Source organism: Rhinoraja longicauda, unplaced genomic scaffold (genome assembly GCF_053455715.1).
Source record: "Rhinoraja longicauda isolate Sanriku21f unplaced genomic scaffold, sRhiLon1.1 Scf001260, whole genome shotgun sequence".
Lineage (NCBI taxonomy): Eukaryota > Metazoa > Chordata > Chondrichthyes > Rajiformes > Arhynchobatidae > Rhinoraja > Rhinoraja longicauda.
The window spans coordinates 8,530-35,000 of NW_027602475.1; the positions used below are offsets into that span (position 1 = coordinate 8,530).

Below are 26,471 nucleotides of genomic sequence, written 5' to 3' on the forward strand. Positions count from 1 at the left end.
AGATAGACCAATCAAAGGTAGACACAAAATGCTGGAGTAACTCAGCGGGACAGGGAGCAGCTCTGGAGAGAAGGAATGGGTGACGTTTCGGGTCGAGACCCTTCTTCAGACTGAAGAAGGGTCCAGACCCGAAACATCACCCATTCCTTCTCGACTGAGATGCTGCCTGTCCCGCTGAGTCACTCCAGCATTTTGTGTCTACTTTCGATTTAAACCTGCAACTGCAGTTCTTTCATACACATCTTACTTCAAGATGTCAGAAACAAGAACAATGGAAAAGGTATAAGCTTTACCTTGCTTGAAGTCATCAGATGTTTCTTTAAATGTTGTGTTGAATGAAACAGGGCAATGAAACTTTTCACTCGGCAAGGCCTCCTCTACCACCGACAGTGGTTTGGCTTCATCACGAACCCTGCGAATATTTAACAGCCGGTTATCAACTGAGCATTAGAAATGTTTTGAGTTGTTCCACCAAAACTTACAATATTTCCATCAAGAGCATGTCCTACCTTCGCTTGTGATCAGCTTCCCCCTGAAAGAAATAAAACACAAATCTCAATTGACTGTGATGGACCGTCCTCATCCCGACAGCGGGAATTTCTCCACATTTCTACAACCCTCTGATAATTCCCATTTCCCAACTCTTATCTCCGCTGCCATGCAGATAGAAAGTGGACATTACCGTCGAGACATAGAACGATGGGGAAAAGCACAAGGAATGTTCATGAGAATGATGCCATGACTGAGAGGATAGACCTCAATGCAAAGACTGGGCAGGTCGTGGGATTTTATCTGGAGAAAATGTCAGGAATGATGGGATAGGATTTAATTTATCGGTGGATTTAAATGGGTGAGGATGAAATAATATCTCTAATCGATGGGAGAGCAAAAATCAAAGCTGAAATGTAACCTGGTCTTCAACAAATACCGAAAGGAATGCAGTCATGAGAACATGGACCTCGCTAGCATTGGAGGGAATGAAGACAACAGCAGAGATACATTTAAGGGCAAGCGGGATAAACTCGTGAGCACTCCTGGAATTTGGGGTATTGTTACCGGGTGTGGTGAGTAGATGGGAGGGATGTTGAGTGGAGCAGAAATCCTGACTGGATAGGATGTGGCGAATGGCCTGGTCTATTATGTAGAATGGGATGTAATTCTATGGTGAACAAAGGCGGGTAAAACAAACAGAGCAAATTCCCCCAAGGTGACCGCCCACTGCTGATGGGAACCGGATATAGATGTCCAATCTGCTGTGTGCGCCACATTCTAGATTTCAATGTTAATCCCCACAATGTGGTCATGGCTAATCTAGCCCAGGAACGAACTCCTCCGCCTTGTCCCATTCCCTTTGATTTCAGTTCCCCGAATTTTCGAAAATTTATCCTCCTCTGGTATAAATACGTCTAATAGGTTAAACCTCTCAGAATCTCTTGGTTGGAGAATCCCAGAGATTTACTGTCCTCTGCTCATTCGTGGCCCTTGGGATCAGATATAGGATCACCCGTCGTAGTTCTCAACTCCACAGAATACAAACACCTCTCTACATTCAGGCCAGGCATTCCTGAGATCCCATAGATTATGCGGGAGGCCAATTAGTTTGGGAACAACAGCTGGAACAGATGAAACATTTACCCAGTTCTGAATTACTGGTGAATGCAGCATGTATTTCTGAAATATCCCCCTCCATTTTGTGACTGCACTTTCACTTCGCCAGACTGTGGTGTAACCCCTCACCTTCAGAAACACCACACTGTCCTTTTGATCCATCTGCTGCTGCAACTTAGAGAGTTCCTCCTGAATAGATTTTAAATTCTCTTCGATCTCTCCAAGATTTTTCTTCATTCTATTCAGAATCCTCTTCTCTTCCTCCTGGATATCTGCCTGTACGCGCTGCTCTTTATCAGTGAGAATCTGGTGCAATTCAGCAAACTGGGATGCGATCTTGGACTGAAGGTTGTGTGACTGTTCCTGTCAAATGAAAGGTGAAGATCAAAATGTAATGTCACTGATTGTGTTTCCCTCAGAGGTTGACGGAGACATTTGTCCTGTGCATTTTTTTACTTGCTTTGGCAATTCAATAGTTTGTCTAAATGCTTCTGAAATGTTGTGAGGGTAATCTTATAACCTTCAATCCTCTACACCTAATACAATTCCCAGCTGCCTATTCCTTTTCAGGTGTCCATTAATTCCCATTTATCCGTCCACCACTCCCTAGTGGGGTGCCGCAAGGCTCATTGCTGGGACCGCAGTTATTTACAATATATATTAACGATTTAGACGAGGGAATTAAATGTAACATCTCCAAGTTTGCGGATGCCACAAAGCTGGGCGGCAGTGTGAGCTGCGAGGAGGATGCTGTGAGGCTACAGGGTGAGTTGGATAGGTTGGGTGAGTGGGCAGATGCATGGCAGATGCAGTAAAATGTGAATAAATATGACGTTATCCACTTTGGTGGCAAGAACAAGAAGGCAGATTATTATCTGAATGGTGTCAGATTAGGAAAAGTGGAGGTGCAATGAGACATGGGTGTCCTTGTACACCAGTCAATGAAAGTAAGCATGCACGTACAGCAGGCAGTGAAGAAAACTAATGGGATGTTGGCCTTCATTGTGAGAGGATTGGAGTTTAGGAGCAAGGAGGTCCGACTGCAGTTGTGCAGGGTCCTGTTGAGACCACAGCTGGAAAATTGTGTGCTCTTTTGATCTCCTAATTTAAGGAAGGACATTCTTGCTATTGTGGGAGTGCATTGTAGGTTCATCAGGTTAATTACCGGGATGGCAGGACTGACATATGATGAAAGAATGTATCACAAATGCTGGAGTAACTCAGCAGGTCAGGCAGCATCTAGGAGAGGGAATGGGTGACGTTTTGGGTCGAGACCCTCTTCAGACTGATTCTGAATGGGTCGACTGGGCTCGTATTCACTGGAATTTAGAAAGATGAGATAGGATCTTATAGAAACATGTAAAATTCTTTAGGGATTGGAGAGGCTACATGCAGGAAAAATGTTCCCGATGTTGGGGGAGTCCAGAACCAGGGGTTATAGTTTATGAATAAAGGGTAGGCCATGATCATATTGAATGACGTTGCTGGCTCGAAGGGCCAAACGGCCTACTCCTGTACCTATTTTCTATGCAGCGCCCGAGGTCAGGATCGAACCCGCTCACCAGAACTAGGAGACAGCAGCACTACTTGTGTCACTGCGCTGCCCTGTTATTACACGCGTCACAGGGATCAGGAAATCGAAACTTAAAAACCTCACCAGAACTCCAGAAATCTTCTCTTTCTGTTGCTGCTCCATTTGCTGGAACCTTGATTTATCTTTTGTGAGAGACTGGATGGAAGCTTTAACCTGACCCTGCGATTGTGTTTGAAAATCGGAGAATAAAAGCGTTAGACAATAAAGACGGAATTAAACAATGATGCGATCAAAATCGGTTTGCTTTTACCTTGTAGTTTTCAACAGCTTCTTTAACCGGCATGAAGCGGTGATCTCTGTGTTCCCGCACATCTCGACAAACCACACAGATCAGCTTCTTGTCAGTTTCACAAAACAGCTTCAGTTCTTCCTGATGTTCCTCACAGTGAAGTTTACTTTCCTTCTCTGTCCGATTCTGGCTCAGTGTTCGAGCTTTCTCAGCCAGTCTCGCCAAGGCCCGATTCACCCTGAGGGTGCGGTCTGTAAACACCTCTCTACATTCCGGGCAGGAGTTTCTCCCCTCCCTGTCCCAACTCTCTGTGATACAGGAGCGGCAGAAGTTGTGCCCACACTCCAATATTACCGGATCGGTGAAGAAATCCAGGCAGATGGGACAAACTGCCTCCTCGGTTAAACTCTCGAACCTGTCTTTCGAAGCCATTTTTTTACTCTGCCACTTCCTGGTTCAAAACGCATGTCCACTGCGCACGTCGCAAATGTTCAACGTGAAGATGCAGAAACAAGGAACTGCAGATGCCGGGTTACAAAAAAAAGTACAAAGTGCTGGAGTAAGTCAGTGGGTCAAGCAGCACATCTGGAGAACATGGACAGCTGATGTTTCGGGTCGGGACCCTTCTTCAGACTGATTGTAGGGGGTGGGAGATGGAATAACGATGGGAGGAAGGGGGCAGGACAAAGCCTGGCTGGCAATAGGTTGACACAGTTGAGGGGGGAGAGGGAGTTGATAGTCAGACGGTTGGACAAAGGCCAGAGATGAAAAGACAGAAGGTATGTGACAAAATGATTGAGGACTTGCGAATTGTGTCCTGATCTTCAAACAGACTTCTCCTCAGACGGCCAAAGGTTGTGCAGGTGCACTGAAGGCGCTGGTAAGTTTCACCATCAATGTCTGCCTTCCTGTGAGAAGAGGAGCGCCGGCCAGAGCACCCGAGGGTCACCATCGTTACGACCATTTTAAAGGAAGGAGACAAATCCACCCGCGGAAACTATGGAGGGTTCCCCCGCTCTCTACCACAGGGAGGGGTCAGTTACACATTAAACTGTCCTGAATATAGACGGAAGCGGAGAGTAGCGCTTGGGACAGTGTAAGGCGGGATAAAATGCTGGAAACAACTGCAGAGTGGATTCACGAAGATGGTGCCAGGATTTGAGGGTCAGAGCGAAAGGGAGAGGTTGGGCAGGGAAGGATTTATTAATTGGAGCGCAGGAGGTTGAAGTGCATATGACCAAGAGGTGAATAGACAGGGTGAATGCACAGTCTGTTACCCGGAGCAGTGGAATCGAGAACTAGAGGACACAGGTTTGTGGTGAGAGGTGCAAGATTTAATCAGGAACCAGAGGAACAACATTTTCACACAGAAGGTCGTGGGTGTCTGGAACAAGCTGCCAGAGGGGGTAAGTGAGGCTGGACAACAACGTGGAGTGTAGTTGAAGCCCCGTTTCCTGAAGAAAGAGGATACCTCCGAATCACCCCTCCTCCTCTTGCTCCTCCTCCCCCTCACCCTTTCCACAGCGGCGTAAAGGCGTGTTTGGGGGGGGGGGGGAGGGGGGGCAGTTGGAGATCGGAGGGCGGAATGAAATCGGAAATTCCCTGAAGTGAGAGAAGGCAAAGTGAATATTGGAAATGATAGATACAAGAAATCTGTCGAAATAGCTTGAGGAAAAAAAAGTGCTGGAGGAACTCAGCGGGCCAGGCAGCATCTGTGGGGGGAAATGGACAAACCACTTTTCGTTGTCGGGACCCTTCTTTGTTCTGGAGAAGGAATTCCAAGAGCTGCAGGTTCTCTATATGAGATGGAGGTGGCGGGGAGTCTGTGGTGGAGACTGGGAGTCGCCGTAGAGTCTGTGGAGAGGAAGGGACCGGCCACACTGACCCCGGAGACTGGAGTCTGGAGGATCAGGCGGGGGGGGGGGGGGGCGAGTTTGATGCATTCACCTCCCCTCCATCCCGTCTCCCCGCCCGTCCCATCCCCGGGAGGATGGGAGTTTATCTCAGTTACGAGTCCGGGACAGTTTCATTTTACGACGTGGACACCAAGTCCCATCTCCACACCTTCACTGGGAATAAATTCACGGAGAAACTTTATTATTTCTTCGGGCCTGCCTTGGATGGAAACTGGTTGAGAAACTGCTCCGGTTCCGCTCCGGGTGTGTAAAAGGGACGGGTTCCGGGATCGGCGTCAGGAACGGGGCACAGGGGATGTGGGGCAGAAACCCGGTGGACAACAGGTCGGCGCTGAACGGCTCCCGTTTAATTCCTAAAGTCGGCGTCGTAAAAACCCCAGTGAGCTCGCAAATAAAACCAAGGGGAATGTAAATGTGGGAAGAGAGAAATAAACAGCAAGTGGAATCAGAGCTGTCGATCGTTTCGTTTCAACGCGTTTCACACGACTGTGCGCCTGGTGTCACCAGGATTACAGGATGCAGTGGATGAAGTGACCGTGAACCTCTGTCTCATTTGGAAAAACGGCTGGGATCCCTGGATGGAGCTGAGCGGGAAGGTACTGTAAATGCAGTCAATCCAGTTTAGTTTATTGTCACGTGTCCCGGGCAACAGGGAAAAGCTTTTGTTGGGTGCATCCAGTTTTCAGAAAATCAAGCCATTTCCACTGTATAGATACATGAGATGGGAAGAACGTTCAGTGCAAGGTAACGCTAGTAAAGTCCGATCTATCATAGTCCGAGGGTCACCAAATTGGTGGATTGTAATTCAGCACTGCTCTCTGTTAGGATAATTTAGTTGCCTGATAACAGATGGGAAGAAACTGTCCCTGAATTTGGAGGTGTGGATCTTACTAGTGGCTTGTACAGTTGTATCAAATCCTGTATATCATACCCTCACGGTCCCAAGCAAATGTGCCAAACGCCTTTGTCACCACCCTGCCCATCCCATTTGCAATTTTCATCGAGCTGTGCATCTACATTCCAATATCTCTCTCGTCTGCTAAAAATAACACAGGGCGTAAATTTTTAACGTGTGTAATCTGCCCTGGCCTGTCTTGGCAACTTGCATCACCTTTATCCCAGTTAAATAAACCAGACTTTAATCCGCCCATTGGCCCAGTTCATGAATATCTTGTTCCATCCCAGAGAAATGGATTCACTCTCCAAATGTCACCAGAGAAACGTAAAAACATAGAAACACAGAAAATAGGTGTAGGACTAGGCCATTCTGCCCTTCGAGCCAGCACCGCCATTTTAATTTGATCATGGATGATCATCCAAAATCAGTACCCTGTTCCTGCTTTCTCCCCATATCCTTTGATTCCATTAACCCGAAGAGCTACATCTAAGTCTCTCTTAAATACACCCAGTGAATCGGCATCCACTGCCTTCTGCGGCAGAGAATTCTGCAGATTCTCAACTCTCCTGGTGAAAAGGTACTCCTTTATCTCAGTCCGAATTGGCCGACCCCTCATTCTTCAACTGTGACCCCTGGTTCTGGACTCTCCCAAAATAGGGAACACCTTCCTGCATTCACCAGGTCTAATCCGCTAAGAATTTTATGTTTCTACCAGAATAAGGTGTCTGTCCTTCCTCTTCTACTCTCCTACCCCCCCCTCCTCATTGGCCGCCACTCCCGTCACTCGGGCGGGTCCTGCCCCCGGTGGCCATCTTGGGAGCGGCGAGTGGAAAAGGGATTTAAGTGTTTTTAAAAAAGTTTAATATGTTAAGAACTTTTAAAATATAACACCAATTTGAACGAAACGCGCTACTTGAAACATTATCCTGGGCATAATGTCTAACAACTCTCCTTCAAATTGAAGCTATATTTCTAAAGCTAGAGAGATTTTAAAGTTTAAACATTTCATGTCTAACCCATTTCTCGAAGGTCTTCAGCGTGTGACGTCACAATGGCACCGTGCGCCTGTGAGAGATGAGCTCGCCCCCCCCCACCCCGGACCTTTAACTAATGCGCTCCCCCCCCCAGCAACCCCCCCCCCCCCCCCCCCCCGCCGGTCTTCAGCGTGGGACGTCACAATGGCACCCGTGCGCATGTGAGAGATGAGCTCGCGCTCCTCCCCCCCCCCGCCGGTCTTCAGCCTGAGACGTCACAATTGCACCCGCACGTCTACAAGAGATAAGCTCGCTCTCGCCCCCCCCCCCCCGGACCGATACCTAATGCGCTCCCCCACCCCCCGGACCGTAAACTAATGCGCCCCCCCGGAACTTTAGCTAATGCGTCGCCCCCCCCGGATCTTTAACTAATGTGCTCCGCCCCCCCACGACCTTTAACTAATGCGCTCACCGCCCCACCCCCCCGCCCGCAGTACCGCCGTCCGTCCCGGCATGCCTCGCGCTCTGACATTACTGAGATCGGGCAGCGCTGACCGCCGGGAGGCGTCGTCGCCTCTCCCGTTACGAGAGAGGTGGGCGGGGGGCACCCACCCGACTGACGGCAGTGCCGTGCTCAGTGCCTTTCTCTCCCCTTTCCGCTCCGAGGGGGGGGGTCGAGGGGGGTGGAGGCGATGGTGGGGGTAGGAGGGGAGTGGGGACAAGGAGAGAGTGGGGGATGAGGGGAGAGTGGAGATGGGTGGAAGGGGGTCGGGGAGTGTGGGGGAGGAAGGGTGGGGGGAAGGGGAACTGTGTGTGGGGGGCAGGGGATGGTGGGGCTCGGGGTAAGAGAGTGGGGGTGGGGGGAGGGGGGGCAGTAAGGGGCAGGGGACAGTGGGGGTGGGGAAAAGGGGAGAGTGGGGGGAGGAGAGAGTGGGGGTGGGGGAAGGGGGACAGTGCGGGGCAGGGGAGAGTGGGGGTGGAGAATATGGGGGGAGGGGGTGAGGGAGGAGAGAGTGGGGGTGGGGGAAGTGAGGGGAAAAAGTGGGGTGGGGATGAGAGAGTGGGGGGTGTTGGGGGAGGAGGGGTTGGGGAGGAGAGAGTGGAGGGAGGGGGAGAGAGTGGAGGTGGGGGGAGAGTGGGGGTGGGGGAGGAGAGAGTGAGGGTGTTGGGGTAGGAAGGGGTGGGGATGAGAGAGTGGGGGGAGGGGAGGGGGAGGAGAGAATGGGGTGGGGGAGAGTGGGGGTGGCGAGGAGGGCAGGGTGGGGGTGGGGACAAGGGAAGAGTGGGGGTGGGGAAGAGTGGGGGTGGGGAGGAGGGAAGATTGGGGGTGGGCGGAGAGTAGGGTGCGGGCAGGGAGAGACGGGGTGGGGGGTGGGAGGTGGGGGCGAGGGGAGGGGGAGGGGGGAATAGGGGTGGGGAGGGGGAAATTGGGGTGGAGGCAGGGCTAGGGTGAATGGGGGTATGGGAGGGGATAGTGGGGGAGGGACAAGTGGAGGTGGGGGCAGTGTAGGTGCAAGTGGGGGTGGGTAGGGGGGATGGAGTAGGTCAATGGGGGAGGCGGGGGGATAAGGGGGATTGAGTGGGGGGGGAGGGTGTTGTGGGTGATACAATACAGGAGAGGCATTGCGTCCAGGGTTCACTCAGTGACACCCTCTCCCCTTCCCATTCCCCCATCTACGCAGAATGGGCCCAATGGGTCCACTTGGTCTAGTTATAAATAAAAGTAAAGACAATGATAAATTTTCATCAGTTTATGTGTATTCTTAACTGTTCCTGTTGACTCGTCTGATGGGAGCAGTGCTGGTTGTGCAGTCTCACAGCAGCGGGAAGGAAAGATGTCCTATATCTCTCCTTCACGCACTTGGGGTGAAGGAGTCTGTCACCGAAGGAGCTACTCAGTGCAGCGACAGTGTCCTGCATCGGGTGGGAGTCCTTGCCCAGCAGTGATGTTAACTTTGCTATCATCCTCCTCTCTCCCACCACCTGCACTGAGTCGTGGGGGCAACCCAGGACAGAGCTGGCCTTCCTGACCAGCTTGTCGAGTCGCTTGCCTTCCGCCGCTGAGATGTTGCTGCTCCAGCAGACCACTCCATAGAAAATGACCGATGCAACCACCGTGTTGTGGAATGTCCTTAGGAGTTCCCCCAGTACTCCAAAGGACCTGAGTCTCCTTAGCAGATAAAGTCTGCTCTGGCCCTTTCTGTATAACGCATTGGTGTTTTCGGTCTAGTCCAATTTATTATTGAGGTAAACACTCAGGTACTTATAAGAATCCACCCTCTCAATGTCCATTCCTTGGATGTTCACCGGTGTCGGGGGGACCTGGCTGCGCCTGCGGAAATCTACCACCATCTCCCTGGTTTTCCCAGCGTTGATCCGGAGGCAGTTCTGCTAGCACCTGTGCACAAACTCCTTGATCAGTTCTGTGTACGCCCTGTCCTCGTCGCCAGTGATGAGGCCTACGATGGCAGAGTCGTCAGAGAACTTCTGTAGATAGGAGTTTGCAGAGCTGTGCCTGAAGCCCGCAGTGTACAGGGTGAACATGAATGGAGGTAGCACTGTTTCCTGCGGAACTCCTGTGCTGCAGACCACCCTGTCCGAGACCAGGTCCTTTGTCCTCGCATAATGTGTCCAAAACAAATTCCCGGTTGCGGGTGGGAACCCGTAGGGATCAGGCTCTGCCTGCCTCTCTGTAGAATGCGGGTAACATGTCTTGTTTCAGTCGTAGCCACACCCCCCCCCCCCCCCCCCCCCCCCCCCCCTCGCCTCTTTCTCAGGTACATTGGGGCGGGTATTTGAAGCTTTTAAGAGCATTTAATAAAACATTTGGACAGGTGCATGGCTGTGGGATGGGCCACACGCGGCACATGGGACTAACTTAGATGGGGGCAGGTGCATGGCTGTGGGATTGGCCACACGCGGCACATGGGACTAACTTAGATGGGGGCATCTTGGTCGGCATTCAACAATTGGAAACATAGAAACATCGAATATAGGTGCAGGAGTAGGCCCTTCGGCCCTTAGATCCAGCACGGTCATTCAATATGATCATGGCTGATCATCTAAAATCAGTACCCTGTTCCCCATATCCCTTGATTCCTTTAGCCCGAAGTGCTATCTCCAACTCTGTCTTTAAAAGATCCATTGAATTGACCTCCACTACCTTTTGTGGCAGAGAATTCCGCAGATTTAAAACTCTCTGGGTGAAAAAAAACCCTACCTGGCGGGGAATGGTACCATCACAAAGACACACCACCTGATGCTCTTGTGGGAGGCCATTTGGCCCATCATTCCCACCCTGGAGCCAACTGCACTCTCCCAAAATCGCATTCCCCTAAACTAAGCTAACAACTAAACGAAACATTCCTGTTGTGTATAGAAACAAAGAAAATATGTGCAGGAAGAGGTTATTGTACGAAGTAGATGAGAAGGAATTACTTTAGTCAGAGGATGGTGAATCTGTGGAATTCCTTGGCACAGAAGGCTGTGGAGGCCACGTCAGTGGATATTTTTAAGGTAGGGATAGATTAGTACGGGTGGTCAGGGGTTATGAGGAGAATCGGGGAGAATGGGGTTTGGAGGGAGAGGTCGATCAGCCATGATTGGATGGTGGAGTAGACTTGATGGGCCGAATGGCCTAATTCTATTCCTGTCGCTTATGGCCTGATGACCTTGAACCCGGTGGACAACAGGTCGGCGCTGAACGGCTCCCATTTAATCCCCAAATTCCGTGTCGTAAAACCCCAGTGAGCGCGCAAATAAAACCAGGGGGAATGTAAATGTGGGAAGAGTGAATTAAGCAGCAAGTGAGGGTATCATAAAATGTAGGGTCCGAAGAAGGGTCTCGACCCTAAACATCACCCATTCCTTCTCTCCAGAGATGCTGTCTGACCCGCTGAGTTACTCCAGTATTTTGTGATACCTTCGATTTGTACAAGCATCCGCAGTTATTTTCCTACAAAAACATTAAGTGAAATCAGAGCTGTTCATTTCAACGCGTTAACTGCTTTTGTGAAATACTTTTGTGAAAATGTAAAGATGCAGTACAGAACGCCACAGGAGATCCTTCCTCCCTGTGGCAATAAACCTGCACAAGTCCTCCCACTTCTGTCGCGGGGCAGCGATAGAGTTGCTGGCTGACAGCGCCGGGACCCGGGTTCGATCCCGACTGCTGTCTGTACGGAGTTCTCCCTGTGACCACGTAGGTTTTTTCCAAGATCTTCGGTTCTCTCTCACACTCCAAAGACGTACAGGGTTTGTATGTTAATTGGCTTGGTAGAAGTGTAAATTGTCCCCAGTGTGTCAATGTGCGGGGATTGTTGATCGGTGCGGAATCGTTGGGCCGAAGGGCCTGTTTCCGCGATGTATCTCTAAACTAAAGTGAGACACAAAATGCTGGAGTAACTCAGCGGGTCAGGCAGCATCTCTGGAATGGGTAACGTTTCGGGTCGAGATCCCCTGAGTTCCTCCAGCATTTTGTGTCTACCTTCGATTTAATCCAGCAACTGCAGTTTTTGTTCCCACTATCTCTAAACTAAACTATACTTTGATCGAAAAATGTCACAATGATCTTTTATAATTGTAATAAACAGATGGCAATGTAACCGGTAAATTGGGCTGCGAACACATGACCGTTTGGCCACTCTGTGATCCCGAACAAGTCCGGAGAAAGGTCTCGGCTGAAATGTCACCCATTCCTTCTCTCCAGAGATGCTGCCTATCCCGTTGAGTTACTCCAGCTTTTTGTCTATCCTCGGTTTCAACCATCGTTTGCATTTCCATCCTTCACACCTCATCTAGAGCACTGATGCGGGAGAGATGGAGGAAGTGAGAGAAGGAGATGGTATCCTCACAGGAGGCTGGGCTAGTGGAAGCACTGACTGGGTACCTGTTGGAGTCAGTGCGTTTGTGGTCAATGTCCAGATGTCTAGGGAAAAATGGAGCACACAATGGTCTATTGTTGACTGTGGAAATGATCATTATGGGGTACGAATAATAAAACTAGTGGGACGCCTATGGTGGGTAGAGGGAGAAGCAGGGAGAGGGAATGAAAGGGTTACTTGAAATTAGAGAAATCAATATTAATACCGCTGGTTTGCAAGCTGCCCAAGGGAAATATCAGGTGCTGTTCCTCCAATTTGCGCGTGGCCTCACTCTGACATTGGCGGAGGCCCAGGGCAGAAATGTCAGTATGGGAATGGGAAGGGGGGTATAAACATTTGACAACCGTGAGATCACGTAGGCCAAGGCGGAAGATCGGTGCTCAGCTAAACGATTGCCCAGATTGCACTTGGTCTCGCCGAGAGTTAGGAATCCAGTAGACGCAACACCTGTCTCTATACGTTCTCCCTAGACACCACTCAGGGACGCCGCCAGTCCTTTCATGTGAGGCAGAGGTTCACTTGCACCTCCACCAAACACATCTACTGTATCCGTTCTTCTCGACGTGGACTCCAAATTATCGTAATGGTTGAACTCTGGTCACTGGCCCCGAGGCAGAGGCTCTACTCGCTGCTCCACAGTACCTCAGAAATATTAAGCCTCCCTATCCACATACTACTCTCTGCTCGACCTGTCGAATGCTGCCAACGTTTTCTGTCCGTTTTATTTTCTTGGCAATTTATAGTCAGACTCATATTCCAATCGAACATTGAACTGGAAAAACTAAAAAAAAGCAGATGCTGAAAATCTGAAAGACATAAGATCCAACAAATACCCAGCAGATTGGTTAGCTTCTGTAGAGAGCGAAACAGAGTTAATGGCTCAGGTTGAACACCATTCATCATTAGTATTAGATCTGAAATGTACGGTCTGTTTCACCTTGCAGCTGGCTAACCTACTGAGTATTTGGGGGAATTTCTACTTTTATTCCACATTTTAAGCCATGCACGTGGTTTGGGCCGTAGATGTGGTAATAGGTGACAAAAGTCGCTTATTAAATCTGATTCCCGCTGTTTCTGCAATTGTCAAAGTTAATTCTCAAAGTTACAGCTGGTCTGTGGTCGCACCGCGTGGCGTTGCTGCGCGTCCTGATCTTCAGTCTTCTCCTCAGACGGCCAAAGGTTGTGCAGGTGCACTGAAGGCGCTGGTGAGTTTCACCATCAATGTCTGCCTTCCTCTGGGAAGAGGAGCGCCGGCCAGAGCACCCGAGGGTCACCATCGTTACGACCATTTTAAAGGAAGGAGACAAATCCACCCGCGGAAACTATGGAGGGTTCCCCCGCTCTCTACCACAGGGAGGGGTCAGTTACACATTAAACTGTCCTGAACATAGAGGAAAGCGAAGAGTAGCGATTGGGACAGTGTAAGGCAGGATAAAATGCTGGAAACAACTGCAGAGTGGATTCACGAAGATGGTGCCAGGATTTGAGGGTCAGAGCGAAAGGGAGAGGTTGGGAAGGGAAGGATTTATTAATTGGAGCGCAGGGGGATGAAGTGCATAAGATCAAGAGGTGAATAGACAGGGTGAATGCACAGTCTGTTACCCGGAGCAGTGGAATCGAGAACTCGAGGACACAGGTTTGTGGTGAGAGGTGCAAGATTTAATCGGAACCTGATGAACAACATTTTCACACAGAAGGTCGTGGGTGTCTGGAACAAACTGCCAGAGGGGGTAAGTGAGGCTGGACAACAACGTGGAGTGGAGTTGAAGCCCCGTTTCCTCAAGAAAGAGGACACCTCCGAATCACCCCCTCCTCCTCTTGCTCCACCTCCCTCTCACCCCTCCTCTTCCTCTCCTTTACCCCACCTCCTCGACCTCTCCCTCTCCTCCACTCCCTTTCACCCTCCTCACCCTCTCACTGCACTTCCTCCTCACCCCCCCTCTTCCTCTCCTTCACCTCCCCTCCTCATCTTCTTCCACTACCTCACGTCTCCTCCTCACCCCTCCATTCTCTCTCCTCCTCTCCCTCACCACTCAATTTCTCTCTCCTCCTCTCCCTCACCCCTCCATTTTTCTCTCCTCCGCTCCCTCACCCCTCCATTTCTCTCCCCTCCTCCACTCCGGGCCTCCATGGCCGCCTCTCTCCGCAGCCGCCGCCGCTCCTTGTGGAGCCGCTGCCGGTCGGGGTCGGGACCGCCGCTGCAGGCCCGGCGGAGAGGGAGGGGGATGAGGGGGTGAGGGTGGTGGAGGGGGATGAAGAGCCGCAGCAACAGCGGGTCTCGGGTTGCCGCCGCCATCAGCGCCATGGGGTCTTGCTTCCATAATACCGGTTGCCATCAAAGCTGAAGTGAACAGTAATCAGTCGGTATGTGTAGGAAGGAACTGCAGATGCTGGTTTAACCCGAAGACAAATTGCTGGACTAACTCAGCGGGACAAACAGCATCTCTGGAGAGAAGGAATGGGTGACGTTTCGTGTCAAGACCCATCTTCAAACGGTCAAAATCGACCCGTGCGTTGGAAGGAACTGCAGATGCTGGTTTAAACCGAAGATTGAGTCTGAAGAAGGGTCTCGACCCAAAACGTCACCCATTCCTTCTATCCAGAGATGCTGCCTGTCCCGCTGAGTTACTCCAGCTTTTGCGTCTATCTTCAGCAATCGGTCGGTGACAAGCTTTGAGTTTAAAGTCTGAAGATGTTAGAGGGGATGATTGAGGTGTAAGTGAGGAGAGAATCAGACTGGCAGATGGCATCACAGATCCTGATTACACAATAATCAGAAAAAAAGATAAGGTGTGAACAAGAGCTAGTTTAAAAGCATTAAATTCTCCAAGTAAGCTTCAATAAGTTTTAGAGATATAGGTTTCAAAGGTCTTTTATTGTCACATGTACCAATTAAGGTACAGTGATATGCGAATTACCATATAGCCAGATTTTAAAAAAAGCAACAGGACACAGAATTACATATAAGTTAACATAAACATCCACCACAGCGGATTCCCCACATTTTTCACTGTGACGGAAGGCAAACATGTCCAATCTTCGTCCTCTTTATTATCTTCCACTTTATAGCACAGAAGCAGGCCCTTCGGCCCACCGAATCCGCACCGACCACCGATCCCCGCACACCAGCACTATCCCACACACATTAGGGACAATTTACAATTTTACCGAAGCCAATTAACCTATAACCTGCACGTCTTTGGAGTGCGGATGGAAACCTGAGCATCCGGTGAAAACCCACGCAAGTCACGGGGAGAACACGCGTACTCGGGGTTTCTGCCCCTGAGCCCCGCTCCTGACGCTGGTCCCGGGACCCGACCCTTTTACACACCCGGAGCGGAACCGGAGCAGATCCTCAGCCATTGGTTTATAAACCAATAAGGCCCGAAGAAAGGATAAAGTTTCTCCGTGAATTTATTCCCAGTGAAGGTGTGGAGATGGGACTTGGTGTCCGCGTCGTAAAATGAAACTGTCCCGGACTCGTAACTGAGATAAACTCCCACCCTCCCGGGGATGGGACGGGCGGGGAGACGGGATGGAGGGGAGGTGAGTGCATCAAACTCGTCACCCCCCCGCCTGATGCTCCAGACTCCAGTCTCCGGGGTCAGTGTGACCCGTCTCTTCCTCTCCACAGACTCTGCGGCGACTCCCAGACTCCAGCCCCGACTCCCCGCCACCTCCACCTCCCAGTAATGTCTCCCCGATATGAATCCCTCCGATCCCAGCACACACGCACTGACTGTAAACCTCTTCCCGGTGTCAGGGAGACTCCTCCGGGTCCGGGTCCATCTCACCCTCTTCCAATCCTCAGACACCTCGAGCCCCGGACTCGCTGTTTCCACATCCAGGGTGACGGAGACTGGGGGGAGAAGCAGAGAATCAGAGAGTCCCCGGGGGTCGGGGGGAGACTCGGGCAGCGCGGCCCCGGGACCGGCGGGCGGACAACTGAAACCCTGCCCGGCGTTTCACCCCGACCACATCGGGTGGACAACAGACATCTCTCCCGGAGTTTTTATCCGGGGATGGAGAGGGGAATTTCGTGAGGTGAGGGAGGGTGGATGGGGAGGACGAGTGCGGAGAGTGAGGAGGATTGCGAGATTGCGGTGGGGATGGAGGAATGAAGCGGGGTATTCAGATATGGAGGCAGATCGGAGCAGGAGGATATTGAGGTGAGCGGTAATTTGAGGTTGTTAAAGAGGAGGCAGAGGTGCGTGGTGGGGTCGTCATCATCACAGTGAAAGGGGGCAGACAGGAGGGGCCATATGACCTGCTCCTGTGTTGTTTGAGTGGAGGGTGAGACAAAGGGAAGGGTGGGTTTGTTAGTCAATTGGAGTGGGTGCAAAAGGGTTCACAACAACTTCATCAGGTCTGAAGGGCTGGGTTATCAGGTGAAGTTGGACCATCATCAGGTCGTAATGTCATCAGTGAAAGTATTAGAATTTGGGCATTCGGCCCTTCAATTCTACTCCACCATTCAATCATGGCTGATCTATCTCTACCTCCTAACCCCATTCTCCTGTATTCTCCCCATAACCTCTGACATCTATACTAATCAAGAATCCAGCTTTAAAAATATCCACCGACTTGGCCTCCACAGCCTTCTGTGGCAATTAATTCCACAAATTCACCACCCTCTGATTAAAAGCATTTCCCGTCATCTCCTTCCTAACGGAACATCCAGTAATTCTGAGGCTCTGACCTTTCGTCCCTTCCTGCCCAAACCACCCCATCCCCGGGCACATTCCCCTGCAACCGCAGGAGATGCAACACCTGTCCCTTCACCTCCCCCCCTCAACTCCATCCAATTTATCCCAAAGAGGAGGAAAGATTCCAAGGGGAGTAAGAGACACCGTGGCTGACAAGGGAAGTCAAGGACAGCATAAAAATAAAAGAGCAGAAGTAGGGGCGGCGCGGTAGCGCAGTGGTAGAGTTGCTGCTTTACAGCGAATGCAGCGCCGGAGACTCAGGTTCGATCCTGACTACGGGTGCTGCACTGTAAGGAGTTTGTACGTTCTCCCCGTGACCTGCGTGGGTTTTCTCCGAGATCTTCGGTTTCCTCCCACACTCCAAAGACGTACAGGTATGTAGGTTAATTGGCTGGGTAAATGTAAATATTGTCCCTAGTGGGTGTAGGATAGTGTTAATGTACGGGGATCGCTGGGCGGCACGGACTTGGTGGGCCGAAAAGGCCTGTTTCCGGCTGTATATATATGATATGATATGATATGATACAACAAAGCAAAGAAGAGTGGGAAGCCAGAGGATTGGGACTCTTTTAAAGAGCAACAGAAGATGACTAAGAAGGCAATACGTGGAGAAAAGATGAGGTACGAGGGTAAACTAGCCAATAATATAAAGGAGGATAGTAAAAGCTTTTTTAGGTATGTAAAGAGGAAAAAAATAGTCAAGGCAAATGTGGGTCTCTTGAAGACAGAAGCGGGAGAATTTATTATGGGAAACAAGGAAATGGCGGATGAGTTGAACCGGTACTTTGGATCTGTCTTCACTAAGGAAGGTACAAGCAATCTCCCAGATGTTCTAGTGGGCAGAGATCCTAGTGTGACGGAGGAACTGAAGGAAATCCACATTAGGCAGGAAATGGTGTTGGGTAGACTGATGGGACTGAAGGCTGATAAATCCCCAGGGCCTGATGGTCTGCATCCCAGAGAACTTATGGAGGTGGCGCTAGAAATTGTGGACGCATTGGTGATCATTTTCCAATGTTCTATACATTCAGGATCAGTTCCTGTGGATTGGAGGGTAGCTAATGTTGTCCCACTTTTTAAGAATGGAGGGAGAGAGAAAACGGGAAATTATAGACCAGTTAGTCTTACATCAGTGGTGGGGAAGATGCTGGAGTCAATTATAAAAGACGAAATTGCGGAGCATTTGGATAGCAGTAACAGGATTGTTCCGAGTCAGCATGGATTTACGAAGGGGAAATCATGCTTGACTAATCTTCTGGAATTCTTTGAGGATGTAACCAGGAAAATTGACAGGGGAGAGCTGGTGGATGTGGTGTACCTTGACTTTCAGAAAGCCTTTGACAAGGTTCCACATAGGAGATTAGTGGGCAAAATTAGAGCACATGGTATTGGAGGTAGGGTACTGACATGGATAGAAAATTGGTTGACAGACAGAAAGCAAAGAGTGGGGATAAGTGCGTCCCTTTCAGAATGGCAGGAGGTAACTTGTGGAGTACCGCAAGGCTCGGTGCTGGAACCGCAGCTATTTACAATATACATTAATGACTTGGATGAAGGGATTAAAAATACCATTAGCAAATTTGCAGATGATACAAAGCTGGGTGGTAGTGTGAACTGTGAGGAAGATGCTCTGAGGTTGCAGGGTGATTTGGACAGGTTGTGTGAAATGGCAGATGCATGGCAGATGCAGTTTAATGTGGATAAGTGTGAGGTTATCCACTTTGGTTGTAAGAATAGGAAGGCAGAGTATTATCTGAATGGTGTCAAGTTAGGAACAGGGGACGTACAACGAGATCTGGGTGTCCTAGTGCATCGGTCACTGAAAGGAAGCATGCAGGTACAGCAGGCAGTGAAGAAAGCCAATGGAATGTTGGCCTTCATAACAAGAGGAGATGAGTATAGGAGCAAAGAGGTCCTTCTGCAGTTGTACAGGGCCCTAGTGAGACCGCACCTGGAATACTGTGTGCAGCTTTGGTCTCCAAATTTGAGGAAGGATATTCTTCCTATTGAGGGCGTGCAGCGTAGGTTTAATAGGTTAATTCCCGGAATGGCGGGACTTTCATATGTTGAAAGACTGGAGCGACTAGGCTTGTATGCACTGGAATTTAGAAGGATGAGAGGAGATCTTATCGAAACGTATAAGATTATTAAGGGGTTGGACACGTTAATAATAATAATAATAATGCATTTTATTTATATAGCGCTTTTCATATACTCAAAGACGCTTTACAGAGATTTAGAGAACATAGGGAAATGAATAAATAGATAAATAAGTAAACAAGTAAACGAACAGAGAAAGGAGACAGAAGGTGAGGTGACCTTCAGTGGTTGAAGGCAGTACTGAACAGGTGAGACTTCAGCAATGTTTTGAATGTGGTGAGTGTGGAGGAGTCTCTAACGGTTTGGGGTAGTGAGTTCCATAGGGTGGGAGCAGCGATGGAGAAAGCCCTGTCCCCCCAGGATCTGAGTTAGAGGCAGGAAACATGTTCCCAATGTTGGGGGAGTCCAGAACACAGTTTAAGAATAAGCCATTTAGAACTGAGATGAGGAAAAACTTTTTCAGTCAGAGGGTTGTGAATCTGTGGAATTCTCTGCCTCAGAAGGCAGTGGAGGCCAATTCTCTGAATGCATTCAAGAGAGAGCTGGATAGAGCTGTTAAGGATAGCGGAGTCAGGGGGTATGGGGAGAAGGCAGGAACGGGGTACTGATTGAGAATGATCAGCCATGATCACATTGAATGGCGGTGCTGGCTCGAAGGGCCGAATGGCCTCCTCCTGCACCTATTGTCTATTGTCTTTAGATAGTTCCTCTGTCCCTCTCTTCCCCTCCCCCTTCCCAGTTCTCCCTCTGTCTTCCTGTCTCCACCTACATCCTTCCTTTGTCCCACCCGAAACGTCACCCTTTCCTTCTCTCCTGAGATGCTGCCTGACCTACTGAGTTACTCCAGCATTTTTGTAAATAAATATCTAGTCCTAGACTCGCTCACTAATTGAAACATCCTCTCCACGTCCATTCTATCCAAACCTTTCACTATTCTGTATGAGATCCCCCCTCATTCCTCTAAGCAACAGCGAGTACAGGCCCAATGCCGACAAACGCTCATCATAGATTCATATACTCATTCCTGAAAGAGACTATTCAGACTGGGACATTTTTTCTTGGGGGCCTGTCAGAGTGACATTATAGATGTGTATAAGATGCACAGACAAGGTGATTAGCCGCAATACTTTACCCAAGGTCGGAGAGTCTAAACCTCGAGCGCATCAGTTTAAGGTGAGAGTGGAAACAATAAAAAGGTCCTGAGGAGCAGGTTTTTCAGTCAGTGGGTAGTGTAGATGTGGAACGATCTGACAGAGGAAGTGGTCGAGGCAGGTACAATTACAACTGTTCACAGAGAATTGGGTAGATACGTGGATAAGAAAGACTTGGAAGGATATGAGCCAGACTCAGGCAAGTGGGGCTAGCTTCGTTGGGCAACGTGGTTGGCATGGTCGAGTCGAGTCAAAGGGCCTGTTGCTGTGCTACAAAGCTCTCTGACTCGGTGATGCTTCCCAGCAGATGAGCTTGGTGGGAGATCAAATCTTCAATTTCCCTTCAGTTCAAAATAACATTAATCTTTGCATCTTAGCATTACTTAAAGATAGACCAATCAAAGGTAGACACAAAATGCTAGAGTAACTCAGCGGGACCGGGAGTGTAAGGGCTCACATTACGAATGTAGCCATGTGGGTTTTATTGCAGGGGTGTAAAAGTGGTGTGAAAGCTCCAGCTTGATTATGTTGCCAGGACATCCTGTTGTCAGCATGGAAGCGCGGTTTATGGCTAAGTGTATCCTTTGATATGGGCAACTGGCTTTAAGGCTTTGAAGGTTAACCATCCTTTGATTGTTAAGGGGAACATTTGGCCATAAAGACTGCTCTTTGGTCCTGGGAATACCAAGGACATGTAGGTCACACAGGACACGGAGGACATGGGGGTCCTAAAGGGCACATAAAGATTGATAGGACATTGTAAAACTTGCCATATAAGGTAGCAACGGAAATGTACTGGCGCATGTATTACGGGTATAAAATGTGTGTAATTGTTAGCATTCGGAGAGACTACACTGGCTTCCTAAGCGTTTCTAAACGCTTCGGTTTCTAGACTTTCTCCCAGCTGGGTGAGTAGAATAAAGAGGTTAAACGAATTAGGTTGTCTGCCTGTTTTTTCTAATAGGCCACGGACTACAACAGGAACAGCTCTGGAGAGAAGGAATGGGTGACGTTTCAGGTCGAGACCCTTCTTCAGACTGAAGAAGGGTCCAGACCTGAAACATCACCCATTCCTTCTCGACTGAGATGCTGCCTGTCCCGCTGAGTCACTCCAACATTTTGTGTCTAATTTTCATTTAAACCTGCAACTGCAGTTCTTTCGTACACATCTTACTTCAAGATGTCAGAAACAAGAACAATGGAAAAGGTATAAGCTTTACCTTGCTTGAAGTCATCAGATGTTTCTTTAAATGTTGTGTTGAATGAAACAGGGCAATGAAACTTTTCAATCAGCAAGGCCTCCTCTACCACTGACAGTGGTTTGGCTTCATCACGAACCCTGCGAATATTTAACAGCCGGTTATCAACTGAGCATTAGAAATATTTTGAATTGTTCCACGAAAACCTACAATGTTTCCGTCAAGAGCATGTCCTACCTTCGCTTGCGACCAGCTTCCCCCTGAAAGAAATAAAACACAAATCTCAATTGACTGAGATGGACCGTCCTCATCCCGACAGCGGGAATTTCTCCACATTTCTACAACCCTCTGATAATTCCCATTTCCCAACTCTTATCTCCGCTGCCATGCAGATAGAAAGTGGACATTGCCGTCGAGACATAGAACGATGGGGAAAAGCACAAGGAATGTTCATGAGAATGATGCCATGACTGAGAGGATGGAGCTCCATGCAAAGACTGGGCAGGTCGTGGGATTTTATCTGGAGAAAATGTCAGGAATGATGAGATAGGATTTAATTTATCGGTGGATTTAAATGGGTGAGGATGAAATAATATCTCTAATCGATGGGAGAGCAAAAATCAAAGCTGCAATGTAACCTGGTCTTCAACAAATACCGAAAGGAATGCAGTCATGAGAACATGGACCTCGCTAGCATTGGAGGGAATGAAGACAACAGCAGAGATACATTTAAGGGCAAGCGGGATAAACTCGTGAGCACTCCTAGTATTTGGGGTATTGTTACCGGGTGTGGTGAGTAGATGGGAGGGATGTTGAGTGGAGCAGAAATCCTGACTGGATAGGATGTGGTGAATGGCCTGGTCTATTATGTAGAATGGGATGTAATTCTATGGTGAACAAAGGCGGGTAAAACAAACAGAGCAAATTCCCCCAAGGTGACCGCCCACTGCTGATGGGAACCGGATATAGATGTCCAATCTGCTGTGTGCGCCACATTCTAGATTTCAATGTTAATCCCCACAATGTGGTCATGGCATATCTAGCCCAGGAACGAACTCCTCCGCCTTGTCCCATTCCCTTTGATTTCAGTTCCCCGAATTTTCGAAAATTTATCTTCCTCTGGTATAAATACGTCTAATAGGTTCAACCTCTCAGAGTCTCTTGGTTGGAGAATCCCAGAGATTTACTGTCCTCTGCTCATTCGTGGCCCTTGGGATCAGATATAGGATCACCCATCGTAGTACTCAACTCCACAGAATACAAACACCTCTCTACATTCAGGCCAGGCAGTCCTGAGATCCCATAGATTATGCGGGAGGCCAATTAGTTTGGGAACAACAGCTGGAACAGATGAAACATTTACCCAGTTCTGAATTACTGGTAAATGCAGCATGTATTTCTGAAATATCCCCCTCCATTTTGTGACTGCACTTTCACTTCGCCAGACTGTGGTGTAACCCCTCACCTTCAGAAACACCACACTGTCCTTTTGATCCATCTGCTGCTGCAACTTAGAGAGTTCCTCCTGAATAGATTTTAAATTCTCTTCGATCTCTCCAAGATTTTTCTTCATTCTATTCAGAATCCTCTTCTCTTCCTCCCGGATATCTGCCTGTATGCGCTGCTCTTTCTCAGTGAGAATCTGGTGCAGTTCAGCAAACTGGGATGCGATCTTGGACTGAAGGTTGTGTGACTGTTCCTGTCAAATGAAAGGTGAAGATCAATATGTAATGTCACTGATTGTGTTTCCCTCAGAGGTCGACGGTGACATTTGTCCTGTACATTTTTTTACTTGCTTTGGCAATTCAATAGTTTGTCTAAATGCTTCTGAAATGTTGTGAGGGTAATCTTATAACCTTCAATCATCTACACCTAATACAATTCCCAGCTGCCTATTCCTTTTCAGGTGTCCATTAATTCCCATTTATCCGTCCACCACTCCCTAGTGGGGTGCCGCAAGGCTCATTGCTGGGACCGCAGTTATTTACAATATATATTAACGATTTAGACGAGGGAATTAAATGTAACATCTCCAAGTTTGCGGATGCCACAAAGCTGGGCGGCAGTGTGAGCTGCGAGGAGGATGCTGTGAGGCTGCAGGGTGAGTTGGACAGGTTGGGTGAGTGGGCAGATGCATGGCAGATGCAGTAAAATGTGAATAAATATGACGTTATCCACTTTGGTGGCAAGAACAAGAAGGCAGATTATTATCTGAATGGTGTCAGATTAGGAAAAGTGGAGGTGCAATGAGACATGGGTGTCCTTGTACACCAGTCAATGAAAGTAAGCATGCACGTACAGCAGGCAGTGAAGAAAACTAATGGCATGTTGGCCTTCATTGTGAGAGGATTGGAGTTTAGGAGCAAGGAGGTCCTACTGCAGTTGTGCAGGGTCCTGTTGAGGCCACACCTGGAAAATTGTGTGCTGTTTGTTCTCCTAATTTAAGGAGGGACATTCTTGCTATTGAGGGAGTGCAGTGTGGGTTCATCAGGTTAATTACCGGGATGGCGGAACTGACATATGATGAAAGAATGTATCACAAAATGCTGGAGTAACTCAGCAGGTCAGGCAGCATCTAGGAGAGAGGGAATGGGTGACGTTTCGGGTCGAGACCCTTCTTCAGCCTGATTTTAAATGGGTCGACTGGGCTTGTATTCACTGGAATTTGATAGGATCTTATAGAAACATGTAAAATTCTTTAGGGATTGGAGAGGTTAGGTGCAGGAAAATTGTTCCCGATGTTGGGGGAGTCAGAACCAGGGGTTATAGTTTAAGAATAAAAAGTAGGCCGTGATCATATTGAATGACGGTGCTGGCTCGAAGGGCCGAATGGCCTACTCCTGCACCTATTTTCTATGCAGCACCCGAGGTCAGGATCGAATCCGCTCACCAGAACTCGGAGACAGCAGCACTACTTGTGTCACTGCGCTGCCCTGTTATTACACGCGTCACGGGGATCAAACCTGCACAAGATCAGGAAATCGAAACTTAAAAGCCTCACCAGAACTCCAGAAATCTTCTCTTTCTGTTGCTGCTCCATTTGCAGGATCCCTGATTTATCTTTTGTGAGAGACTGGATGGAAGCTTTAACCTGACCCTGCGATTGTGTTTGAAAATCGGAGAATAAAAGTGTTAGACAATAAAAACGGAATTAAACAATGATGCGATCAAAATCGGTTTGCTTTTACCTTGTGGTTTTCAACAGCTTCTTTAACCGGCATGAAGCTGTGAGACTTGTGTTCCCGCCCAGCTGCACAAACCACACAGATCAGCTTCTTGTCAGTTTCACAAAACAGCTTCAGTTCTTCCTGATGTTCCTCGCAGTGAAGTTTACTTTCCTTCTCTGTCCGATTCAGGCTCAGTGTTCGAGCTTTCTCAGCCAGTCTCGCCAAGGCCCAACTCACCCTGAGGGTGCGGTCTGTAAACACCTCTCTACATTCCGGGCAGCAGTTTCTCCCCTCCCTGTCCCAACTCTGTGTGATACAGGAGCGGCAGAAGTTGTGCCCACACTCCAGTGACACCGGATCGGTGAAGAAATCCAGGCAGATGGGACAAACTACCTCCTCAGTTAAACTCTCGACCTGTTCTTTCGAAGCCATTTTTTAACTCTGCCACTTCCTGGTTCAAAACGCATGTCCACTGCGCACGCTGCCGTCTAGAGGAATTAATGTAAATCTGACGCAAATGTACAACGTGAAGATGCAGAAACAAGGAACTGCAGATGCAGGGTTACAAATAAAGGTACAAAGTGCTGGAGTAAGTCAGTGGGTCAAGCAGCACATCTGGAGAACATGGACAGCTGATGTTTCGGGTCGGGTCCCTTCTTCAGACTGATTGTAGGGGGTGGGAGATGGAATAACGATGGGAGGAAGGGGGCAGGACAAAGCCTGGCTGGCAATAGGTTGACACAGTTGAGGGGGGAGAGGGAGGACACAGGTTTGTGGTGAGAGGTGCAAGATTTAATCGGGAACCTGAGGAACAACATTTTCACACAGAAGGTCGTGGGTGTCTGGAACAAGCTGCCAGAGGGGTAAGTGAGGCTGGACAACATCGTGGAGTGGAGTTGAAGCCCCGTTTCCTGAATAAAGAGGATACCTCCGAATCATCCCTCCTCCTCTTGCTCCACCTCCCCCTCACCTCTCTCCTCCTCTCCCAAATTCTCCTCCTCGCCCACTCCCTCTCCCCCTCCCCCTCTCCTCCTCTCTCTTTCAGCCTCCTCTCCCTCTCCCTGCACCTCCTCCTCCCCCTCTTCCTCTCCACCTCGCCCTCATCCCTCCTCTCCCTCGCCTCCTCCTCTCCTCCTCACCCCTCCAATTTTCTCTCCTCCTCTCCCTCACCCCTCCATTTCTCTCTCCTCCTCTCCCTCACCCCTCCATTTCCCTCTCCTCCTCTCCCTCACCCCTTCATTTCTCTCTCCTCCGCCACTCCGGGCCTCCAAGGCCGCCTCTCTCCGCAGCCGCTGCCGCTCCTTGTGGGGCCGCTGCCGGGCGGGGTCGGGTTCGGGGCCGCCGCTGCAGGCACGGCGGAGAGGGAGGGGGATGAGGGTGGATGAGGGTGGAGGAGGGGGGTGAGGAGCCGCCTCAACAGCGGGTCTCGGGTTGCCGCCGCCATCAGCGCCATGGGGTCTTGCTTCCATAATACCGGTTGCCATCAAAGCTGAAGTGAACAGTAATCAGTCGGTATGTGTAGGAAGGAACTGCAGATGCTGGTTTAAACCGAAGACAGACACAAAATCCTGGAGTAACTCAGCGGGACAAACAGCATCTCTGGAGAGAAGGAATGGGTGACGTTTCGTGTCAAGACACATTTTCAAACGGTCAGAATCGACCCGTGCGTTGGAAGGAACTGCAGATGCTGGTTTAAACCGAAGATTGAGTCTGAAGAAGGGTCTCGACCCGAAACGTCACCCATTCCTTCTCTCCAGAGATGCTGCCAGTCCCGCTGTGTTACTCCAGCTTTTGCGTCTATCTTCAGCAATCAGTCGGTGACAAGCTTTGAGTTTAAAGTCTGAAGATGTTAGAGGGGATGATTGAGGTGTAAGTGAGGAGAGAATCAGGCTGGCAGGTGGCATCACAGATCCTCATTACACAATAATCAGAAAAAAAGATAAGGTGTGAACAAGAGCTAGTTTAAAAGCATTAAATTCTCTCCAAGTAAGCTTCAGTAAGTTTTAGAGTCAAAGGTCTTTTATTGTCACATGTTCCAATTAAGTA

General features: G+C 49.3%; 2 protein-coding genes across 2 annotated transcripts; both read right to left on the reverse strand.

Moving 5' to 3' along the window:
- Nucleotides 1–293: 293 nt before the first annotated feature.
- On the reverse strand, nucleotides 294–24,601 carry LOC144591622 (zinc-binding protein A33-like; the record flags this gene model as incomplete). Its single annotated transcript, XM_078395680.1, has 5 exons — nucleotides 294–412; nucleotides 21,496–21,518; nucleotides 22,724–22,957; nucleotides 24,260–24,355; nucleotides 24,447–24,601. Coding segments are annotated over 5 exons (627 nt in total), but the record flags the coding sequence as incomplete, so codon positions are not given.
- On the reverse strand, nucleotides 1,138–3,863 carry LOC144591621 (zinc-binding protein A33-like). Its single transcript, XM_078395679.1, has 4 exons — nucleotides 3,453–3,863; nucleotides 3,266–3,361; nucleotides 1,784–1,971; nucleotides 1,138–1,159 (listed from the first exon to the last, which is right to left on the reverse strand). Exons 1-4 carry the CDS (start codon nucleotides 3,861–3,863, stop codon nucleotides 1,138–1,140), a joined length of 717 nt encoding a protein of 238 aa, XP_078251805.1.
- Nucleotides 24,602–26,471: the final 1,870 nt, after the last annotated feature.